Raw genomic sequence first — 21,121 nt, forward strand, 5'->3', positions numbered from 1 at the left:
TTCCTCTCTTTCTTAAAGGTACAGTACACACCCACACCTTCATAACAACAGTGATCTTAGTATAAAATGTCTCATGAGACTAAACCTCAGTAACGTACAAAGAATTGGTGTTACAAATGGTCAATGGTTTTTAAATGATGAATGATAATCCATGCTTTTTACTTCTTGCGTTTTGCTGTCTGTGAGAGTTCTTCAATGTGCTTAGTTCATTGCCCGGCCTACAACCTTCCTGCTTGCAAGATGCCATAGACCTCCTATTAATGGTGTCAAATTCAGAGTGATATTGGAATCCATGTGCTGATTTTTACCTGACACTATATTCGCTTCTTAGCTGGCCTCAAGAGTGAAGCAAAAGCAATGGCCTGAATTTGTGGTTATGATGGCAATTAAATTGTCGGCACTCACTGTCATTATTGTTGGAAAACAAGAACAATTCCTGGCATCCACTTCTCAACTATTGTGGAAGTATCTCATTTTCCCACGGTTGCTATTGCAGTTTCACAGAGGCAATCAACACAGAATCACTGATTTGACAAGAACACCAACACTTTATGCACTATTCTCCTGTAAACTCAGTGAAAATGTTAAAACTCATTCATCAGGAGTAATTGAACTTAACAACGAACTGAATCATATTTACTAATGACCAACAAATCTGGTACTGAAAAAAAATGTGTGGATTATAATTCACTGTAAGAAAATGTAAAAAGTGCATGATATTTAAAATGATTAAACTGACTTCTTTTAAATTAGTGACGATCCATTTTTCCCCTTAATCTCATGTGTATGCTCCATTTTCTCTCTCTGTAAAAGGATTAATATATGAATGACATTTCATGCTTTTTACTTCCTGCTTTGCTGTCTGTGAGAATTCTTCAATGTGTTTGGTTCATCAGACTGCTTACAATGTTCCTGCTTCCAAGATGCCATTAATGATGTCAAATTCGAACTGACATTGGAATAGATAAAATCTATGTGCTGATATTTTACCAGGAATCAGCGAGGTATCAATTTGTGTCAGGTTTCACACACGGTTTCGTTCACTGAGGTCAACTGAGATTATCAAAAATTTCCGAAACTCATCTCTTTACACATGGACTAGGAGGAAGTGACGCCTCCGGATGCTGGAGAATCAGACTCAAAAAGGGTGGTGTCGGATTTCTGATGACGGTCTTATCCCCGAAACATCGACTTTCCTGCTCCTCGGATGCTACCTGACCCGCTGTGCTTTTCTAGCATCACACTTTTCAATTCATTACACATGCACCAGGATCCTACGGCATCAAATCATGGTATCTTCCATCTTGCTGGGATGTTTTGCAATTCCTGGCATCAGCGCCATATTTAAAACAGAGTTGTGCACCAAGTCAAGTGCTGCCAAGTCAAGTCCAGATGGACCTTGCACAGTTTATTGAATTGTCCCTGATATGTCAGACAGTGTAAAATTGGCACCTTGCTCTGCCAATAGGGACCTGGAGATCCTTGTGGGTGGGCTGGTGCAGTGCAGGGACTTTCTCTTCCCTCAGGACTGGCAGAGGAGACCACACTGGCAGCCGGTTCCAACTTGCTCTGAGGTTGCCATCTGGGTCCAGAGCAATATCCGGGGTTTGGAGGTCAATGTCCATTTCCACTCGGTGAGCCTAAGCACCACCATCTTCTCTCGGTTACCTCTTCGCCAGTTTATCTCTGCTACCACATCCACTTCCCACCAAGATTCATGTTTTCCTGCTACTGCCTCGCAACATTATCCCTCACTCACCTTCACCACCCAATCCCCCGGACAACAAACCCTTCCTTTATGGCCTCTGCATTGCCTACTCAGAAAGAAAATATCGCTCTGATTTTCCTCTGAAACTGCACCAGCGCTCTCAGCTGTGACAGCCACTTCCATCTGACTCAATCCTTCCTTTTGCCTCAGGCCAGGAGAAAATGGCCCACAATGAAGGATAATGGAGTATCTAACATTTGCCTCCTAATCCCCGACAGGTTTCAGTGCTTGACAATCCTAGTGCTGGCTATACCATAAGCTCCCCATGTCCCGGCAACTGAAGCACTGTCCATCGCTGTGCTGCTCTCCCATTACTATTGCAGTGAATGGACTCCTGGCATGTCCAACTCCTGCCCTTTTCCGTGTTGGCACTGATGTGTCTCCTCCAGTGGTGTCAGCACCATTCCTCCGGTCACCATGACATTACCCTCTCCCTCTCTGAAGAAGAAGCCGTGACCCCTGAGAGCAAAGCTGCTCAGAAACTGGCACACGGTGGGGGGGGATAGTTTAGTCTCATTAGCATCATTGCCATGTGTCCACAGCTGGCTGATGAGGAACTGCCCTAGATCATTGGCACTAGAAGGACTGCCAGAGACCTAGCACCATCTCGGCCTTGGGCAGGACACCCTCATAGGTGTTGATAATGAAGAACTTTATCAAAACACGTAATCAGACACAGAAGCAGCAGGCAGATTTGTCCAAGGCACTGGAAAAACTCCATCAACGGTTAGAAGACTCCATTGATGCTGTTTACATTATGCTGCTTCTGCTACATCTTCTGACTGCCACCATGGGGAGATTGGGAGGTTGGTGGCTGCTATGCAGAGCCAGGTCCAGCTGTCTCTCCCTCAGGGTCTACCGAATATACACAAGGACTCACACCCCATCATTGATGCTCAGCACCATCAACTGGGGGTGCAAGGGACCTTGACCTCACACCAGGTGCCCCTTCCTCACAAGGAGAGAGGGTGGTGCAAAGAGGCAGCTAGCTGAAGAAAAACTACCCGAAGGCTATCAGAAGACTCCTCTCAGGATACTCCAGAATTGATTGGGCCTTCCACCTCTAGCCTAACTGCAGTCCCTCCACCACCGCCCACACCCTACCCCCCCCCCCCCCCCCCTTTCTTCTAGCAGTTCAAGCCAAGGAGGGTGCATCTGCCTCTGGGCTGCACAGACTCAACATGTCTCAACTCTGTATCCATAAACAGTCCTGGGGGAGCCCAGCAATAACTCCACAGCCAACTGGCTCCACTCTGTAGCAGGCTTCCTACAGCTGTGAGCCCTGGACACTGCAGCAAAGTCCAGTGGGAGGGAATGGAAGAGATAGACCTTCTGAGGGCTGATCTGTGTGTAGCCCCTGGGCTGACTAAATAATAGTCTTCGTTCTGGTTGCACTGGGACCTACGGGGTTGACTGTGGCCCAGTCCCTGGCCTGACCATTCCATGCGGCCAACTGACTGTGTCCAGGTCCTGACACTAATATCACAGGATCAGCCCCAAGGGTGTCTCCCTGAACTTGACTAAGAACTGCACTCCCCAGACATTGAGACATGGTCATTCAATTGAAGCAGTTACAATGTGTTTGCTGTACACACAGCAGTTACATGGTGTAGGTGAGTGATTGACATGGTTTGGCGATATAGGTGATGATGTCCCATTGCCACTGGCTGTAAACTCTAGTCCAATTAAAATTCACTCAAAATAGACTAACACAAACTATACTAAAACAGAAGCAAACTTGGCATATGTCCTGACATATATTAATCAAATTTAAAATTTCTGTTAATTGAAAGCACACCCTTGACTGTTAACGTTTTACAGTTGTTTATAATAACAGTATAAGAGGCCTGCTATATAGCATGGGTTTTAATGTCCTTAAAATCTTCTAATGTAAGTTATCAACTAGAATATTGCAAAATTGAAATCATGACTATAAGTCTAAAAGAAATGAGATATTGGATTTTGAATGAAAGAAATATATGGAAGAACATCAGGCAATTTGGGAAATGTCTGAGCAAAGGACTCAGGCTACCACTCAATCAGCAATGTTGAAAAATCACCCCCAATGTTACAAAGATTCCTGACACGACAGAAGTTTCCAATGGCACTGTTTTCTTTTCCATTTTCATCCTCTCTTAGCTGTCTGTCAGGTCATTTGTGCTCGATCTTTCTGAATTGAATTCCAATGCATTATGCAGTAACTTACTGCAGGCTCAGTAAAGTTACTGATACGCAGTGTTCTTATCCACTGAATCATAGTTTGGAACCTCAGTGTGTATCACACTGGAGAGCTACATACTAAAAGTAATGTTGTGCGATATCCCTAGCCTGATGTCCACTTGAAATTTGAAAACATCACTCACGTAATCAGCCAGCGCTTTAATGCCATTTGGGAATCGTTCTGGGTCTGGCTGAATCTTCCCATCATCATCCCTCATCTTCGCTGACCAGCAGTCATCAATGTTTACGTATTGGTATCCTAGATCTTTCCAGCCATCCTCGACCAGCTTGTCTGCCATTGACCTAAACAAGCCTTCACTGTTACAGCGAGAAGCCAAGAAGATGACGGATCATTAAACTGTTTCATCAACAGTCAGCAACTTTAGTTATTGGTTATTAATTATGTACTCAAACATAAGGGAAGTTTTGCAGGGTATCTCAGAAAATAAGTCAGAGATTGCCCAGTGTGCATAACCTCACCAGGATTCTCTTCCAATGAACTCTTATTCTCAAACAGGGATGCCTAAGTTTAGACCAAATCCAGGTAATACGAATTGAGTTGCATCTCTGAATAAAAAGGATGGCAAAGTTTATAAGGTTAGCACCTAGCAAGGAACATTTCTAAACAGTCATTTTGCCAAAACTTTCCATCTTGTACGCATCGGGTCGAATGCATGAATGGCAAATTTCAAACAATCTCGACAGGAGATTGTCCAAATGAGTGCAAGATGAGACTTGTGCCTTAAAATATTCAATTTCTGTACCGTCGACTATTTGCAAAACAATAAATGCATTAGATAGCAGATTATATAAAGATTTGATTATCCAAATGGAAAATATAGGATTATGTTACAAGTCAGTATCACTGCAGTATTCAAAGGATATCATAAACCATTTCAACTATCATCCAGATCACATAATCTGCTGCTGCCAGGAAATACCTTCCTGACTGTGTGGTAGCTACGCCATTTTGAGCACGTAACTGCTAAACTTAAATAATAGGTTCTCCAAATTAGACACCAAATTTGTATCAGCTGCTTTATACTGGAATAAAATCGATTTTTATTTTGACCAATGTTCAAAGAAATTACTTCAGTGAATTCAAATCGTGATGACATTTGATGCAGAAACTGCGAATGATGAAAAATGTATACATCTGAAAATTTGTTTTAGATACATGAATCTTTATATAATCTGATATCTAATGCATTTATTGTTATGCAAGCAGTCAGTGGTACAGAACTTTAAGATATTAGGGACATGTTGTCTCACCTTGCATTCATTAGGACAATCTCCTGTCTAATAAATTGCTGTGATTGTTTGAAATTTGCCATTCTTGCATTCGACCTGATGGGTACAAGATGGAAAGTTTTGGCAAAATTGCTATCCAGAAATGTTGCTTGCTAGATGCTATTCATGTCGCCATCCAAATGCCTCTTAAATGTTGTCAATGTACCAGCCTCCACCACTTCCTCTGGCAGCACATTCCATACATACTTCACCCTCTATGTGAACAAGTTGTCCCTTAGGTCTCTTTTAAATCATTCCCCTCTCATCTTAAACCTATGCCCCTCTAGTTCTGGACTGCCCCACCCCGGGGAAAAGACCTTGTCTATTTATCCTATCAATGCCCCTCATAATTTTATAAACCTCTATAAGGTCACTCCTCAGCCTCTGACGCTCCAGGGAAAACAGCCCTAGTCTATTCAATTTCTCCCTATAGCTCAAATCCTCCTGGCAACATCCTTGTAAATCTTATCTGAACCCTTTCAAGTTTCACAACATCTTTCCGATAGGAAGGAGATCAGAATTGCATGCAATATTCCAACAGTGGCCTAACCAATGTCCTGTACAGCCACAACATGACCTCCCAACTCCTGTACTCAATACTCTGACCAATGAAGGAAAGCATACCAAATGCCTTCTTCACTATCCTATTTACCTGCAACTCCACTTTCAAGGAGCTATGATAGATTGGCTTTGGATATCTAGTCGGCATGGATGAGTTGAACTGAAGGGTCTGTTTCCGTGCTGTACATCTCTATGACTCTATAAACTTTATTACCTTTTTTTATTCAAAGATGCAACTCAATTCATTTAAAATGCCTGAACAGTTTGTAATTGCCCTTAAGAATCTTTGAAAATAACCTTGTAATACTTTGCATTAATTTGAAAAGAATGAATTTTAATTTTCTTGGATCATTTGGGATACTTGTCCATGTGACCTAGGGTCTCTTGGCCTGAAAATAGTTTTAATGGGACGAAAGTTAAGATATACCAACCATATGTGGCTAGACAAAAAAAGCAGAGTTATGAGCAGCAGAGTTGGAGGATCAGTGATTGGTGCACAGATCCAGACACAAAGAGAAAACAGAAGCCAGAAGAGAAAAGGCAGATAAAGCCAGAAAGTGAAAAATAGAATTCATGCAAATAGAAGCCAGAAAAGCTTGTTCTGTTTTCTGTTCAGTGCTAAGAAAACATATACAGATCCAGACGCAATGGGGGAAGCAATGTATGACTAAGCTAATAGTGAACCCCCTTAGTGGGGTGACTAGATCAGGTATGTGAAGGAGCTGAAGGTTTGTATTAGAGAATCTGATCATAAACTGGTTATTGTTTATTGGTCAGTTGAAAAGGAACCCTAGAAAACTACTGAATTGTTGTGACCCAAATGAGAGAGAGGTCTCACAGGTATACCTCTGTCAGTGTTAACCGTGTGCAGTGACCTCAGATGGAAAACAGTTGTCAGTAAACAGCACTCGAGGATCAATTGGTTAAGTTGGAAAGTAAGAGATCCTATGTCCCAGAAACCAAGTTAAAGAGCTTTGAAACTGTATGTGTTGCCATATGCGCAGTAATGGAAATGTTTATGGTTACGTAACTTTGTTCTTTGTTGAATCAACTATTTTAAGTGAAATTTACTTTTTTTAAAATTTGGAGTATCATGTGAGTGTATTTACATTGGCCCCTGTTCATGTTAAATTAAAACTTACAAACAAGACGTTGGCATTTTCTTTATTTCACTGAATCCCTACAGTGTGGAAGCAGGCCATTTGGCGTATCGGGTCCACACTGACCTTCCGATGAGCATCCCAACCAGACCCATCCCAATACCCTGTGTAACCCTGCATTTCCCATGGTCAATCTAACTAGCCTGCACATTCCTAGACACTATGGACAATTTAACATGGCCAAGCCACCTGACTTGCACGTCTTTGGACAGTGGGAGGAAACCGGAGGAAACCCACAGGGAGAATGTGCAAACTCCACACAGGCAGCTGCCCAAGGCTGGAATCAAACCCGAGTCCCTGGTGATTTGAGGCAGCAGTGCTACCAATGAGCCACCGTGCCGGCCAGCATTTGGGATCATTTCATAAACTTCGGTGCTGGTTAGCTCAGTTGGCTGGACAGCTGGTGTGTGATGCACAGTGACACCAACAGCATGGATTCAATTCCTACACTGGCTGAGGTTACCATGATGAACACTCCTTTTTCACCTATCCTCTGGGACTATGGAAACTTTACCATTTTGTTTGGTTACTTTGATTTATGGTTCCTTCACAGGGCTTGTGACAACATTATAGAAAAACATAAACTAGTTGGCAAAGCATCTGTACCATCTTGGCATACTATCTGACTGACCAGTGCAAACACCATTGGCACAGGACGTGGGAAAAGTCACCTACAACCAGCTGGGGAAACAGTGTATGATAGAAACCATGGGAAGGTCTGTAGAACTAGGAAAACCATAAACTTTTCAAAAGAGTAGAAATAAATTACATGTACCACCATACAAAGGCAAAATCTGTTATGGACCAGACCAGATAGCCTCAAAATATTTTAAGAAGGTATCCTAGACCCTAACTTTTTCTTATTGTAAGGGCAGATGGCAAATGCTATGTTCCAGAAGCAATGCAGCTGGTCAAACTACTCGATGTTAAGCAGAATTCTAGGAAATAATGTCACCACAGGAAATGACATCACCAACCCAAAGAATAGAAACACATAAATAGAAAGCAGGCTATACCACCAATGATTCATTTGGAGGCTTACTGATGATGTTACCTACTATGGTGACAAAATGTCTGAAAATGTCCAGCTCAGCAAGCAATCTTACAACCAGAACCTCAACCTGAGCTATAAATCTTCTCAAAACTTGTTTAATCAAATAATAGATATGGTAACTATTTCTAATGAACTGTTCCAATATAGTAACATCCCATAAACACACCCCTTGGCACAATGGCAAATTCTGACATGCTGTTTTCCATCCTGGAGGAAGAAACATTAGGAGAAAATTCAGAGAAAGTACCAGCTTTGAGACATTCCCTGAAGCTTCCAACTCTTTTGAGATCCCAATTACAAGTCAACCTAAAAACTAAAAAATACCGAGAAATCCTGGACTATGAGAGCTGGCCACATTAAGCTGGTTTTATTGTTTCAACTTTAATAAAAACCCCAAGCTTCACAATTGTTTACCTTCTTTGAGACAGCATGAACCGCTGCCTTAGAGCCTTTCTTCAAAAAGAAAGCAGGGCAAGATAACCTCTTAAAGTGTCAGCATTGTCACAGATTGTAACATACCACTACAAAGCAAGGAAAGCTAGCTGATCTAATGTCCACGTATGGAACGAGCTACCAAAGCAAGTGGTGGAGGCTAGTACAATTACAACAGTTAAAAGGCATCCAGATGGGTACACGAATAGGAAGGGTTTAGAGGGATATGGGCCAAGTGCTGGCAAATAGGACTAAATTAATTTAGGATATCTGGTTGGCATGGACGAGTTGGACCGAAGGGTCTGTTTCCATGCTGTACATCTCTATGATTCTGTATAATACCGTTTGAAATCATATTTTAGAATTGCAAATTTAAACTATGGTGTCCCTGCCTGTTCCGTTGCCCCAGTCATGCTGAAATACTGGATGGAATACCTGCCATAATTATAATGTTCATTGCTAAGGGAGGGGGGAAACAGATTCAATTGTGGAGCTGTTCAAAACCTGCATCGTAAGTGGGATGGCTTAAAATGGGAGAATAGAGGGAAAAAAAGAATAAAATAAAAGAGAAAGGTTACAGAATTGACAGACACCAGCTACTTTGCAATACATACCTAATACAATTATCAGGGTACTGCTTGCAATCTATGGTACATCTGAAACGCTCCCAAGATATCCACCCCATTGGGGGAGTTCTTGCCAAACCATTATCCAGAGACATGCTCGGCCCAGCTAGTATTAGCAAGAAGGATATGAAGAGGGAAAGTATTCTGCAATTCATTAGGAAGCTTTCTGGGAAGAAAAAATGAGTTATTAGCCACATTAGATTTAGGACCGATTATTACATTTCTGTCAGTTTGATGATTATGATTGTTATAAGAGTGTTTCACTTAAAATAAATAGGTGTACGACAACTTGAAGAAAAATCCCAAACAACTTTCAGAAATTTACTATTCAACTATGTATCACAATCTTCTAATGACTCACACCAAGAAGGGACGCACAAAAGATCAAAAGACATCCACATTTCTTCAAAATTCCCTCATTTATTTAACCATAGGATCATTTTGGCTTCTGTTAAATTCCTGCCTTTCGAAGAATATCGAAAGCCTTTGCATGGGTTCCAGCACAGAACCAACCTTCCTAACCCATCCCCTCCAACCCCATCATGTACAAGTTAGTCCAGCTACAGTTACAAATATCTAACCTTTTGCCTTTAATGAGAATTCATTCTTTTGTCTCCACCCTAGCATGATATATTTTGTTCCTTATTGCAATTCAACATTATTTAGGTCAAATGCCACACACTTCAGAAGTTGAGGCATCATTTGTTTCTATTGGAAATAAAATCAGAAATACTTTATAGATATCCACCTGTGGTCAAAGAGGGCTATGCGCTTCCAATCAGCCAGCGTTTTGTTCCCTGTTCGAGTCCCTGTGTGCTATCTCCCTGGCACAATTTGATCATGATCCTTCATTAAAAAAAAGCAAAGAAACATTGACGATGAGTTCAAATGGACTACAGCTTTTGTCTCGTCCAAAATGCTTTGTACCAACCCAAGATAGCCTCATTTGGACTGATTACTGAGGGGAATGGTTCTCAAACTCTTTTAGTGTTGCAGTTAGCCAACACAATGTTCAGGCATGCAGGCCAACTTGGAGGAAGTGCTATCCATCTTTCCCTCACTGGGTAGAAAAAGCCATTCTCCCCCAAATTGCCTTTGATTCCCAGCAGCTGTAGTAATTTTAGGTTGATTGAACTTAGCTGACATCATTCGTCAGAGATCGGGAGATCAGGAATAGATAGGATAGAAGCAGGGAGGATTCTTCCACTGGACGGGTGAAACTAGAATGGGGGAGTAGCCTCAAAATAAGGGGGAGCAGACTTAGGACTGAGTTGAGGAGGAACTTCTTCACCCAAAGGATTGTGAATCTGTGGAATTCCCTGCCCAGTGGAACAGTTGAGGCTACCTTGTTGAATGTTTTTAGGGCAAAGATAGACAGAGTTTTGAACAGCAAAGGAATTAAGGGTTATGGTGAAGGGTTGGCAAGTCAAATGATCAGTCATGATCTTATTGATTGGCAGAGCAGGCTCAATGGGTCCGATGGCCTACTCCTGCTTCTCTTACTTCTGTTGTGATACTATTTGTTTTGAAACATTTCTAGCACTACCTACCCATACATTTTCTAAGAAATGATTTTAATTCCTCAGAGTGAATGGGAAGATGAGAGGTATAGCAAGTTCCATTTATATTAACACCTGTTCTGTAGTCAGGCATCACAGGAGTATCATCAGGCCAAGCAGAGTTGACAAAATGTAAAGAAGGTGGCATTGACAGAGCCTGGTCAAAGCAGAAGGTCAATTCTTTCTTACTGTGAGTAGATCTGGGCACCATACCTTAGGAAGGATAACTTGGCTTTGGAGGATATATAACCTGGGTTTACAAGAATTATACCTGGTTTTCAGGGATTAATTTATGAAGAGGGATTATATAACTTAGTTCTGTTTAATCTAGAATTTAGAAGGTTGAGGAGTGATCTGAGTAAAGTCTTCAAGATATTAACAGGAAAAAAACAGGGTAAATAAAGATAAACTATTTCCAGTGGTTGGAGATTCTAGAACCAGGGGAGATAGACTGAGAATTAGGGCCAGACCTTTTTGTTCCAGAGAGATGTTAGGAAGCACTTCCATACACAAAGGCTGATTGATGTTTGGAATTCTCTTCCAAAAACACAGTTAATGGTGTATCAGTTGTTCAATTTAAATGCGGGATAAATCAAGTTTTGTTAAGCAAAAGATCCATCATAGAATCCCTACAGTGTGCAAACAGGCCATTTGGCGCATTGAGTCCGTGCCGACCTTCCAAAGAGCTTCTCACTCAGACATCACCACCCCCCCCCCCAACCCCCCCAAAGAAAAGTCCCTGTCACCCAACATTTCCCATGGCTAACCCACCTGGCCGAAACATCCCTGGATGTTGTGTGCAACTTAGCATGGTCAATCCACTTAAAACTGCACATCTTTGAACTGGGAGGAAACTGGAGCACCCGGAGGAATCCCATGCAGACACAGGGAGGATTAGTTTTACCGTACTGCAATGGTAATCCTGCTCAGTACGAGAGGAGCTGCTAGTTCAGACATTCGGTGCATCTACTTGCCTGAGGAGCCAATGGTGCGAAGCTACCATCTATGGGATTATGATTGATCACTGCTAAGTCAGAATCCCATCTAAGCATAACGATACCCTATTGGGCCTAGGATAACCGACTCCAGTTGATGTGTAACACTACTCAAAAGATATTAAGGGACATGGGCAAAAACTCTCTCTCCTTCTGCCCTTCTAACTTCAACCTGTAGCATATGCTCCATTTGTACTGGTTTTTAAGAAGATTTGCTCATGGGGACTGTTGTGTATATTCGGAACAGCATAATTAAGGCTAGTTTGGTTAGATTGAGTTTAGTCGGGGTTCTTTATTCTGTTCTTTGTGTTTCATTGTGCAATTTTGTGAATAAATGTTTGTTTTAAAACCTGGTAGTCAACCTCACTCACTTACTCCAGGTGAATTTTACCGTACACTTACCAAAACAAATTGCAAAGTTATGGTCTGGGCTGCCTGCTTGAGAATGCTCTGAGTGGTCTGGCCTAGTCCATAACAGATTGGGGGCCCTTTGCGGGATTTTAAACAGTGAGTGGTAGGTGCTAGTGTCTTTATTTCGGGTGTTGGCTTGGTTGGGTAGACAAAGCTTGGGATAGTAATGGCTCTTTCAGTCACCAAAATTTTTCTGCAAGTGGATGCAGTGACTTTGGAAGTTTTTCAAAAGATGAATAAGATTAAGTTGCAGGAATTAGCAGAGAAGCTAGAATTGGAACTGTCTGCTTCTGTGAGGAAAGGAGAGATAATTACAGCAATAGCTCAGCATTTAAACTTGACGGAGAAACCATCAGAATCTATAGAGATGACGAGAATTCGATTGCAAATGAAGCAGCTTGAGTTAGAGGTGAGAGATAAGGAAAGGGCAGCAGAAATGACACGGTTTGAGTTACAATTAAAAGAAGAGGGGAAAAAAGAGAGCAGCAGAACAGAGAGAAAAAGAGAGCAGCAAAAGAGGGGAAAAAGAGAGAGCAGAGGAAGAAAAAGAGAAAGCTTCTGAACTTCAAAAACTGACACTTAAAAAGGAAAGTCAGCTTAAAAGGCTGGAGATAAAGGTTGAGAGTAGGCTTAGTGAGGATGAGCTGGTATTCAGAAGCCTAATGAGAAACTGTTTAAGTATGTTCAAGCATTGCCTAAATTTGATGAGAAGGACGTGAAAGCCTTTTTCATCTCATTTGAAAAGGTGGCTAAACAAATGCAGTGGCCAGTGGCAATGTCGGTTTTGCTGATCCAAACAAACCTTGGAGGTAGGGCTAGTAAGGTATTCGCATCACTATCAGAGGAGGTATCTGGGGAGTATGAGGAGGTGAAAAAATCCATTTTAAGTGCATTTGAGATTGTACCAGAAGCCTTTAAACAACGTTTCAGGAATCTAAGGAGGGATCCAGGTCAAACCTATACTGAGTTTGAAAGGATCAAACAGAGTAATTTCGATAGATGGGTAAGAACTTTAAAAATCGATCAAACCTATGATGCCCTTAGAACATAGAACATAGAACATAACAGCGCAGTACAGGCCCTTCGACCCTCAATATTGCAATGATGACTTAATGGGCGAATCTACTACCATTGCAGGCAAAGCATTCCACACCCTTACTACTCTCTGAGTAAAGAAACTACCTCTGACGTCTGTCTTATACCTATCTCCCCTTACTTTAAAGTTGTGTCCCCTCGTGTTTGCCATCCCCATACTTGGAAAAAGGCTCTCCATGTCCACCCTATCTAACCCTCTGATTATCTTATATGTCTCTATTAAGTCATCTCTCAACCTTCTTCTCTCCAACAAGAACAGCCTCAAGACCCTCAGCCTTTCCTCGTAAGACCTTCCATACCAGGCAACATCCTAATAAATCTCCTCTGCATCCTTTCCAAAGCTTCCACATCCTTCTTATAATGCAGTGACCAGAACTGTACACAATACTCCAAGTGTGGCCGTACCAGAGCTTTGTACAGCTGCAGCATAACCTCCTGGTCCCGGAACTCAATCCCTCTATTAATAAAGGCCAAAACACTGCTCGCCTTCTTAACAACCCTGTCAACTGGGTGGTAACTTTCAGGGATCTGTGTACATGGACACCGAGATCTCTCTGCTCATCTGCACTCCCAAGAATCTTACCATTAGCCCAGTACTTTGCATTCCGATTACTCGTCCAAAGTGTACCACCTCACACTTATTCACATTAAACTCTGTATGCCACCTCTCAGCCCAGCTCTGCAACCTATCTATGTCTCTCTGCAACCTACTACATCCTTTGTCACTATCCACAACTCCACCGACCTTAGTGTCGTCCGCAAATTTACTAACCACCCTTCCAAGCCCTCATCCAGGTCACTTATAAACATGACAAACAGCAGTTGACCCAACATCGACCCTTGCGGTACGCCGCTAGTAACTGGACACCAAGATGAACATGTTCCGTCAACTACAACTCTCTGTTTTCTTTCAGCAAGCCAATTACTGATCCAAACTGCTAGGTCTCCCACAATCCCATTCCTCTGCATTTTGTATAATAACTTATTGTGGGGAACCTTATCGAACACCTTGCTGAAATCCATATACACCACATCAACCAGTTTACTCTCATCTACCTGTTTGGTCACTTTGTCAAAAAACTCAATAAGATTCATTAGGCACGACCTACCTTTCACAAAACTGTGCTGACTGTCCCTGATCAGATTATTCTTTTCTAGATGGTTATAAATACTATCTCTTATAACCTTTACCAACACTTTACCATCAACTGAAATGAGGCTCACTGGTCTGTAATTACCAGGGTTGTCTCTACTACCCTTTTTGAACAAGGGAACCACATTTGCTATCCTCCAGTCCTCAGGCACTATTCCTGTAGACAATGATGATTTGAAGATCAATGCCAAAGGCTCGGCAATCTCTTCCCTTGCTTCCCAGAGGATCCTAGAATAGATCCCATCTGGCCCAGGGGACTTGTCTATTTTCACACTCCGCAGTATTTCTAATACCTCTTCCTTGTGAACCTCAATCTCTTCTAGTCTAGATGCAAGTATCTCTGTATCTTCCTCGCCAACATTTTCAATAGTGAACACTGTCGAAAATTATTTTGGAGGAATTCAAAAGTTCATTGCCTAAAGTAATGCAAACTCATGTGGAAGAGCAGAGAGTGAAAATGGCAAGGTTAGCAACTGAAGTGCTGATGATTATGAGCTGGTTTGGTTTCCAGAATCAATTTCAGTCCATGAGGGATAGAAATTTGGGAAAAGAGAAGTCTTCATGTGGAAAGGCAAAGGTAAATCTCAGTGAAGATCATAAGGAGCTAAAAAAAGAAACCCTTGAGGGGGATGAAGAAGTTAAAAAGCTCCATTGCTTTCACCGTAATAAAGTTGGCCATACGAAATCACAGTGTTGATGGGCTGGGAGAAAGCCAGATGTAGGAAAACCGGACAAGCCTGGGAGTTTTGTTGAACAAGTAACAAAAAGCACAAGGGAAGTTAGACAACTGCCTCAGAATGTACAAAATGATCAGAGGTTGGTTAAGGAGGAAGTGCCAGATTAGCTTAAAAATATACATGCAAGGGTAAAGTTTATTCACATTGGCCAGGAGTAGCAGGTAAAGAGGTTACAATATTAAGGGACACAAGATCCTGTCAACCTGTAATGCAGAAGGATGTGGAGATATGTACACCTGTGGGACTATTGCCAGAAAAGGTCCTGGTAACAGGAATTCATGGTGAGACAAAAAGCACTCAATTATGTAAAGTGAGGCTAGACAGTCCAGAAAAGAGTGGAGAATTTGTGATAGGAGTACTGGACAAACTTTCAGCTCCAGGATTACAGTTTAGCCTTGCAAATGATATAGCTGATTCACCGGTAGGCATGCTAGGTGAAAAGCCAGTGGAGACACAGGCATATGAAGCCATGAAGGATGTTTATCCAGGAATTTTCCCTGATTTTGTGGTGACAAGATCACAGAGGCACAAGCTGATGCAGGAGGGATCAAAAGGCAAAGATAAGGAAGCTGACATAGTATTATCCAAGATTTTTGTTGATCAGATAAATGGGACAGAGCAAAAGCAAATAGGTAAACATGCAAGTATCTTTAACTCTGTGAAGCTGATTGAATTACAACAGAAAGATGAGGAGTTAAGAGTTATATTTACAGAGAAGGACAGTGAATGCATCCCTATGTGGTATTATTTAACAAGTAATGTCTTAATGAGGAAATGGAGACCATCACACATTCAAGCAGATAAGAAATGGGCATAGATTCATCAAATTATTTTGCCAGTTTAGCATAGAAAGGAGGTGCTGCAAGTGGCACATGAGCTATTACTTGGAAGTCATTTAGAGGTGAGGAAAACACAGGCTAAAATACAAAGACATTGTTACTGGCCTGGACTACACAAGGATGTAGTTGAATTTTGCCAGACGTGTCATACATGTCAGCTAATCAGAAAATCACAGGCAGTAATAAAACCTGCACCTTTAATACCTATTCCAGCATTTGAGGAACCTTTCACAAGACTCTTGACTGATTGAGTAGGTCCCCACCCTATCAAAAGTGGGAATAAATATTTATTAACAATAATACATGTGTTAACTAGATTTCCAGAGGCAATCTCATTACGCAACATCACAGCTAACATTTCTCAGTTGGACTTGCTCAGAGGCTGCTGGCAAGTACCTCAGTCAGAGAGAGCAAAGGCGATTTCAGCTTCTCTAATACTACATGGACTGTATCAGTTCAAAGACATGCCATTAGGTATGAAAAACACTCCAGCCCCATTTCAGAGATTGACTAATAAGGTCATTGCTCATCAATATACTACTGTGGTGTATATTGATGACCTGGTGATTTTTAGTCACTTATGGAAGGAACATTTACAGCATTTATCAGACTTGTTCGATTGATTTCGGAAGGCAGGCTTGGTGGTAAATCTAGTAAAAGTGAATTTGCCAAAGCCCAAGTCACCTTCCTGGGCCATGTTATTGAACATGGACAAATGCCCCCACGGGATGCTAAAACAAAAGTAATTGAGGAGTGAATGGATTTTACCGAAAGCTTATGCTGAACTTTAGCAGTGTGGCGGCTCCAATCACCAAATTGTTAATAAAGGGCAAGAAGTTTCAGTGGACAGTGAACTGTCAAAAGACATTTGACTGTGTTAACCACTGCCTAAGTATTAGTCACACCAGATTACACAAAGTCTTTCATGGTGGCTATCAATGCCAGTGATGTGGGTGCCGGTGTGATGTTCCTGCAGGAGGATGACGAGGGAATAGAAAGAACCATCGGGTATTTTTCCAGGAAGTTGAACGTTCATCAACAAAAATATTCAATACTGGAGAAAGAGACTTTAAGCTTGGTGTTGGCATTACAACATTTCAGTGTTTATATTACCAGCACTGCATCTGAGACAATCATATACACTGATCATAACCCGTTGATGTTTGGAAGAATTTAAGGACAAAAATGCCAGACAGCTTAGGTGGAGCTTCTTGTTGCAGCCATTCAATTTGACAATTGTGCATGTGGCAGGTCGTGAAACTGTGATTGCCGATGCTTTCGCAAAACTCAAATGAGATACGGGGGCGTTCGGTGGTGGGTGTGCCACGGCCTGGATTTGCATGTGGTTGTGCATGTTTGCATGTTTATAGTTAGGATGGTGTAAATGTGTGTTTAGACTACTAACCAGTTTGTTTTTGAAGGGTTTTAAAATGAAGCCATCTTTTGGCATAGGTGGTTCATTTTTTTAAGGGGGAGGGAGGTGTCACAAAGCTGGTCCCTTTTTTCTAAAAGCTGTTTTAGAAGTGACCTGTATAATGAAAGGGGAGTGATCAGCGCTCTAGCTGAGCAGTTCAGTTCAGAACTGGTTAGAAGTTCAGCAGTGAGCTGTGTGGAAATTATCTCTCTGCTTCTGCCCTTCTAACTTTAACCTGGAAGTATGTGTTCCATTTGTACTAGTTTTTAAAAGGGTTTCCTTATTGGGACTGTTGTGTATATTCGGAACAGCATAATTAAGTCTAGTTTGGATAGACTGAGTTCTGTAAGGGTTCTTTATTCTGTTCTTCGTGTTTCATTGGGCAATTTTGTGAATAAATTTTGGTCTGTTTTAAAACCTGGTAGTCAACCTAGCTCCCTCATTCCGGGTAATTTTCACTGTACACTGACCAAAATACATTGCAAAGTTATGGTCTGGGCTGCCTGCTTAAGAATGTTTTGAGTGGCCTGGCCTAGTCCATAACAGAGGGAAATAAGTGTTTGTGAGGATCTGAAACCTGAATACCAGCTGAGGTGACTAGTTGTAGTCAGGGCAGCCATTTAACATATGCTCTTAATAATTTAGGTGGCAACAAGATGGCTTCTCAATGCAAATAACATGACAAAATGGCTGCAAACGGACAATTCTGCTAAAGCTGCATAAAATGGCTTTTAAGTTACTAACTGCTAATTCTGCTTTGGCTGCATAAGTGACTAACCACAGTTTATTTTAATAGAGATTAGCAGACAATGTGCCCTTTTAAGCATAGAAATAACTCGACTAGATAAGACATTACTAGCCATCCTGATTGGCTTTCGGGTGCAGGTGCAATGGCTCAGTTACTGAGGTAAGAGTGGCCTAAGTATTAGAAAATAAAATTGGTTCCCAGGAAATATCATTGGACCAAGTAACTATCAAATAAAGCAGTATCATGTATTGATCGGTAATTATTTGAATGTACTATGTGATCATGGCCTGTACCCTTCTTTAAGAAAAGGATAAAAATGTCTTTGTTTTAAGCCATGTGCGCAGCTTCTCTGAGGAACACAGAAGTGCACAACCTCTGTCCCTGATCGTATGAAAAATAAAGAGTGAAGTCTTAACAGCCAGACCGGCTGTGAGTGTTTGTTGACCGGTCACAGAACCAAGGGACCCCACCAGGGGTCCAGATCTTCATTTGTATTTTAAAACATGCAACTTCTGATTCCTTGTGTGCTACCATCTTCATTATTGTTGAATCAGACTTAAACAATCCAGGTCTTTTTCAATGTATAATTTCAGTTACATCACATTGTAAACTTTTGCTATAAATTCTGTGTCTTATGACCTTATACTCCACAACCACCTGATGAAGGAGCAGCGCTCCGAAAGCTAGTGCTTCCAAATAAACCTGTTGGACTATAACTTGGTGTTGTGTGATTTTTAACTAGATTGGGAGAGGTTGTTTACCCTTGTGGGAGAGTGTAGGAGCAGAAAGAATAAACTCAGAGTAAGGGGTCATCCAGTTAGGACAGAGATTAGGAGGATTTCATTTCCCCTCAGAAGATTATGAATCTGAAGAATTCTTCAGCACAGAGGGCTGTTGAGGCTGGGTCATGAAGGCCGAGGTTTGTTTTTAATCAGGATGAGATTCAGAGGTTAGAGGGAAAAGGCAGAAAGATAGAGTTGAGGATTCTCAGGTGAGCCGTGATGTCTATGAATGGCAGAATAGATTAGATGGACTGAATAGCCTATTTCTGCTCCTAGTTTTATGGTCTTCATGTGGAGAGAGAGAAAAATCACAGGAAACCAGATTATGATGTCACTTCAGTCATTGTGATATCATCAAAGTGGAAAACTCAGAAGTTTTAATCTATTTTGTTCTCTTTAGTGCCAAAACTGGGTCAAACTTTGTCTGTGAGTACGTTATCATAACCTGCACACTCATTCATACCCTTACTGTTGAATCTATATTGCTTTCTTCTCAGTGGGTTTGTGCCCATGAAGTTGGCTGAAATGAGACTTTAACTACAGTAATAATCAATTCTCAAAAATATCTCCACCATGGGTTGCCCCTGAAGTGCATGCTGTGGTTACTCACAGCAGTGACTGGCTGGATTCACTGTTTACACTGTTACCTGGCCTGTACCTGGTGCCAACTTCACCCAAACACTGAGACAAAGGGGGCTATATTTCACATTCACAGCGTTAATCTTTGATGGAGCTGCAATGATGGTCCACAACCAGAGCACTGCCCTGGCCACAGAGCCGAGTCCAGCAATTATGCAAACGTGAGCTCACATTTGTCAGGCTAAATCAGAACAAATTTTCTTGAGCACTTGGGCAAAGACAACATTTCAACTGACTTTTAACTCCATAGATTCCAAACCTGTCATTCAAGCCCCTCTTCATTACAATTTCTGATGTGGCGCCCCGGTTGATTAATGATATGGAGAAAGATCTTGAAGTGTACCCTGCTAGTGACACAAGCCTGATGTCACCTGGTGATGTTGTGTGATGTCAGGGGAAATAAGCTTAGGGGGGTCTTTCACAGTTACCAAGGGTGAGGGGGCAGGGGATAAGGAGGATATGCCACATCTGATGTGGCGCCACGGTGGCTCAGTGGTTAGCACTGCTGCCTCACAGCACCAGGGACCCGGGTTCGATTCCACCCTCAGGTGGCTGTCTGCGTGGAGTCTGCATGTTCTCCCCATGTCTGTGGGGGCTTCCTCCCACAGTCCAAAGATGTGCAGGCTAGCTGGACTATCCATGATAAAATGCTAGGCTACAGGGTAGGGGGATGCTAGGTAGGGGGATGGGTCTGGGGAGGTTGCTGTTTAGTGGATTGGTGTGGACTCCATGGGCCGAATAGCCTGCTTTCACACTGTAGCCATTCTATTCTGTGGAGAGATGGACAGCAATTCCAATATGGAACTCACGGGATAGAGAGTACTTACAAGGAAGTCAGAATGATTACCTAGTGATTCCAGCTCGGTGCCTGGAGGTCCACATTGGACACCAGGCAGCAGTATCTCAGGGTATACTCCATGGCCAGCAAACCCCATCCACGGATTTTGGTATCCAACACATACCAACCTCACTGCATCATCATGGCACATCTCCAACTGACGTTACAGTATGCTCATGCACTTTGGGACATGCTGGACATTTCAAAGTAATGCTACTGCTGCTGCACTTCACATGACACTCAGCTCATTAACTGGACTAGGCTGCCTCTCAGGGCTCACTCACTCTGCAACTTCTGCGATGCATGGGGCAAAGAGTAGCACTGGATTAAACAGGGTTGTAAGATGGGATAGGACTTGGGACAGGTTTAGTTCTTAAGCAGTGAGAGATATAAGAATGTGCAATGAATCGTCATCCATGACGTCTCTGTGCCTTAGTAAGGGTTGGTTAGTAGGTGCTATACCACTTTGTGCACAGTGAAGGGTCTCTCAGCACTGCTAATGCTTGGCTGGGTGCACAAATGGGCTTCAAAGATTGCATTGGAGAGGACTTCCACCCACAGCAAGTGGGAGAGCACGATGAGTGGTCATAGTGGGCAAGGCACATTGGCTATGATGCCATTTTGGGAAGATGGCGCAAGAATATTCGCGAAGCCTCACGAAGAGAGACCCTGCATGAAACTGTCCGGTGAGTCTGAGGACATAAATGTCCTTGCAGAAAGAGTTGGGCAGAGATTTTATGGAGGCATTCATAATCTCAGGGCTTTGGATAGAGTGGGCAGAGGGAAGTTTTGGTAAAAGG

General features: G+C 42.2%; 1 protein-coding gene across 1 annotated transcript in view; it reads right to left on the reverse strand.

Annotated features, from left to right (window-relative positions):
- Positions 1-21,121, reverse strand: part of LOC140464641 (alpha-N-acetylgalactosaminidase-like) — a 59,267-nt gene that overhangs the window by 22,657 nt on the left and 15,489 nt on the right. Inside the window, exons 2-4 of the mRNA XM_072559986.1 lie at positions 9,860-9,957; positions 9,100-9,277; positions 4,132-4,306 (exon numbers count right to left, since the gene is read on the reverse strand). Coding sequence (XP_072416087.1) covers positions 4,132-4,306; positions 9,100-9,266 — 342 coding nt within the window. The 5' untranslated portion in view covers positions 9,267-9,277; positions 9,860-9,957. The remainder of the gene's footprint in view (positions 1-4,131; positions 4,307-9,099; positions 9,278-9,859; positions 9,958-21,121) is intronic.

Source organism: Chiloscyllium punctatum, chromosome 40, assembly GCF_047496795.1.
Source record: "Chiloscyllium punctatum isolate Juve2018m chromosome 40, sChiPun1.3, whole genome shotgun sequence".
NCBI classification, from domain to species: Eukaryota; Metazoa; Chordata; class Chondrichthyes; order Orectolobiformes; family Hemiscylliidae; genus Chiloscyllium; species Chiloscyllium punctatum.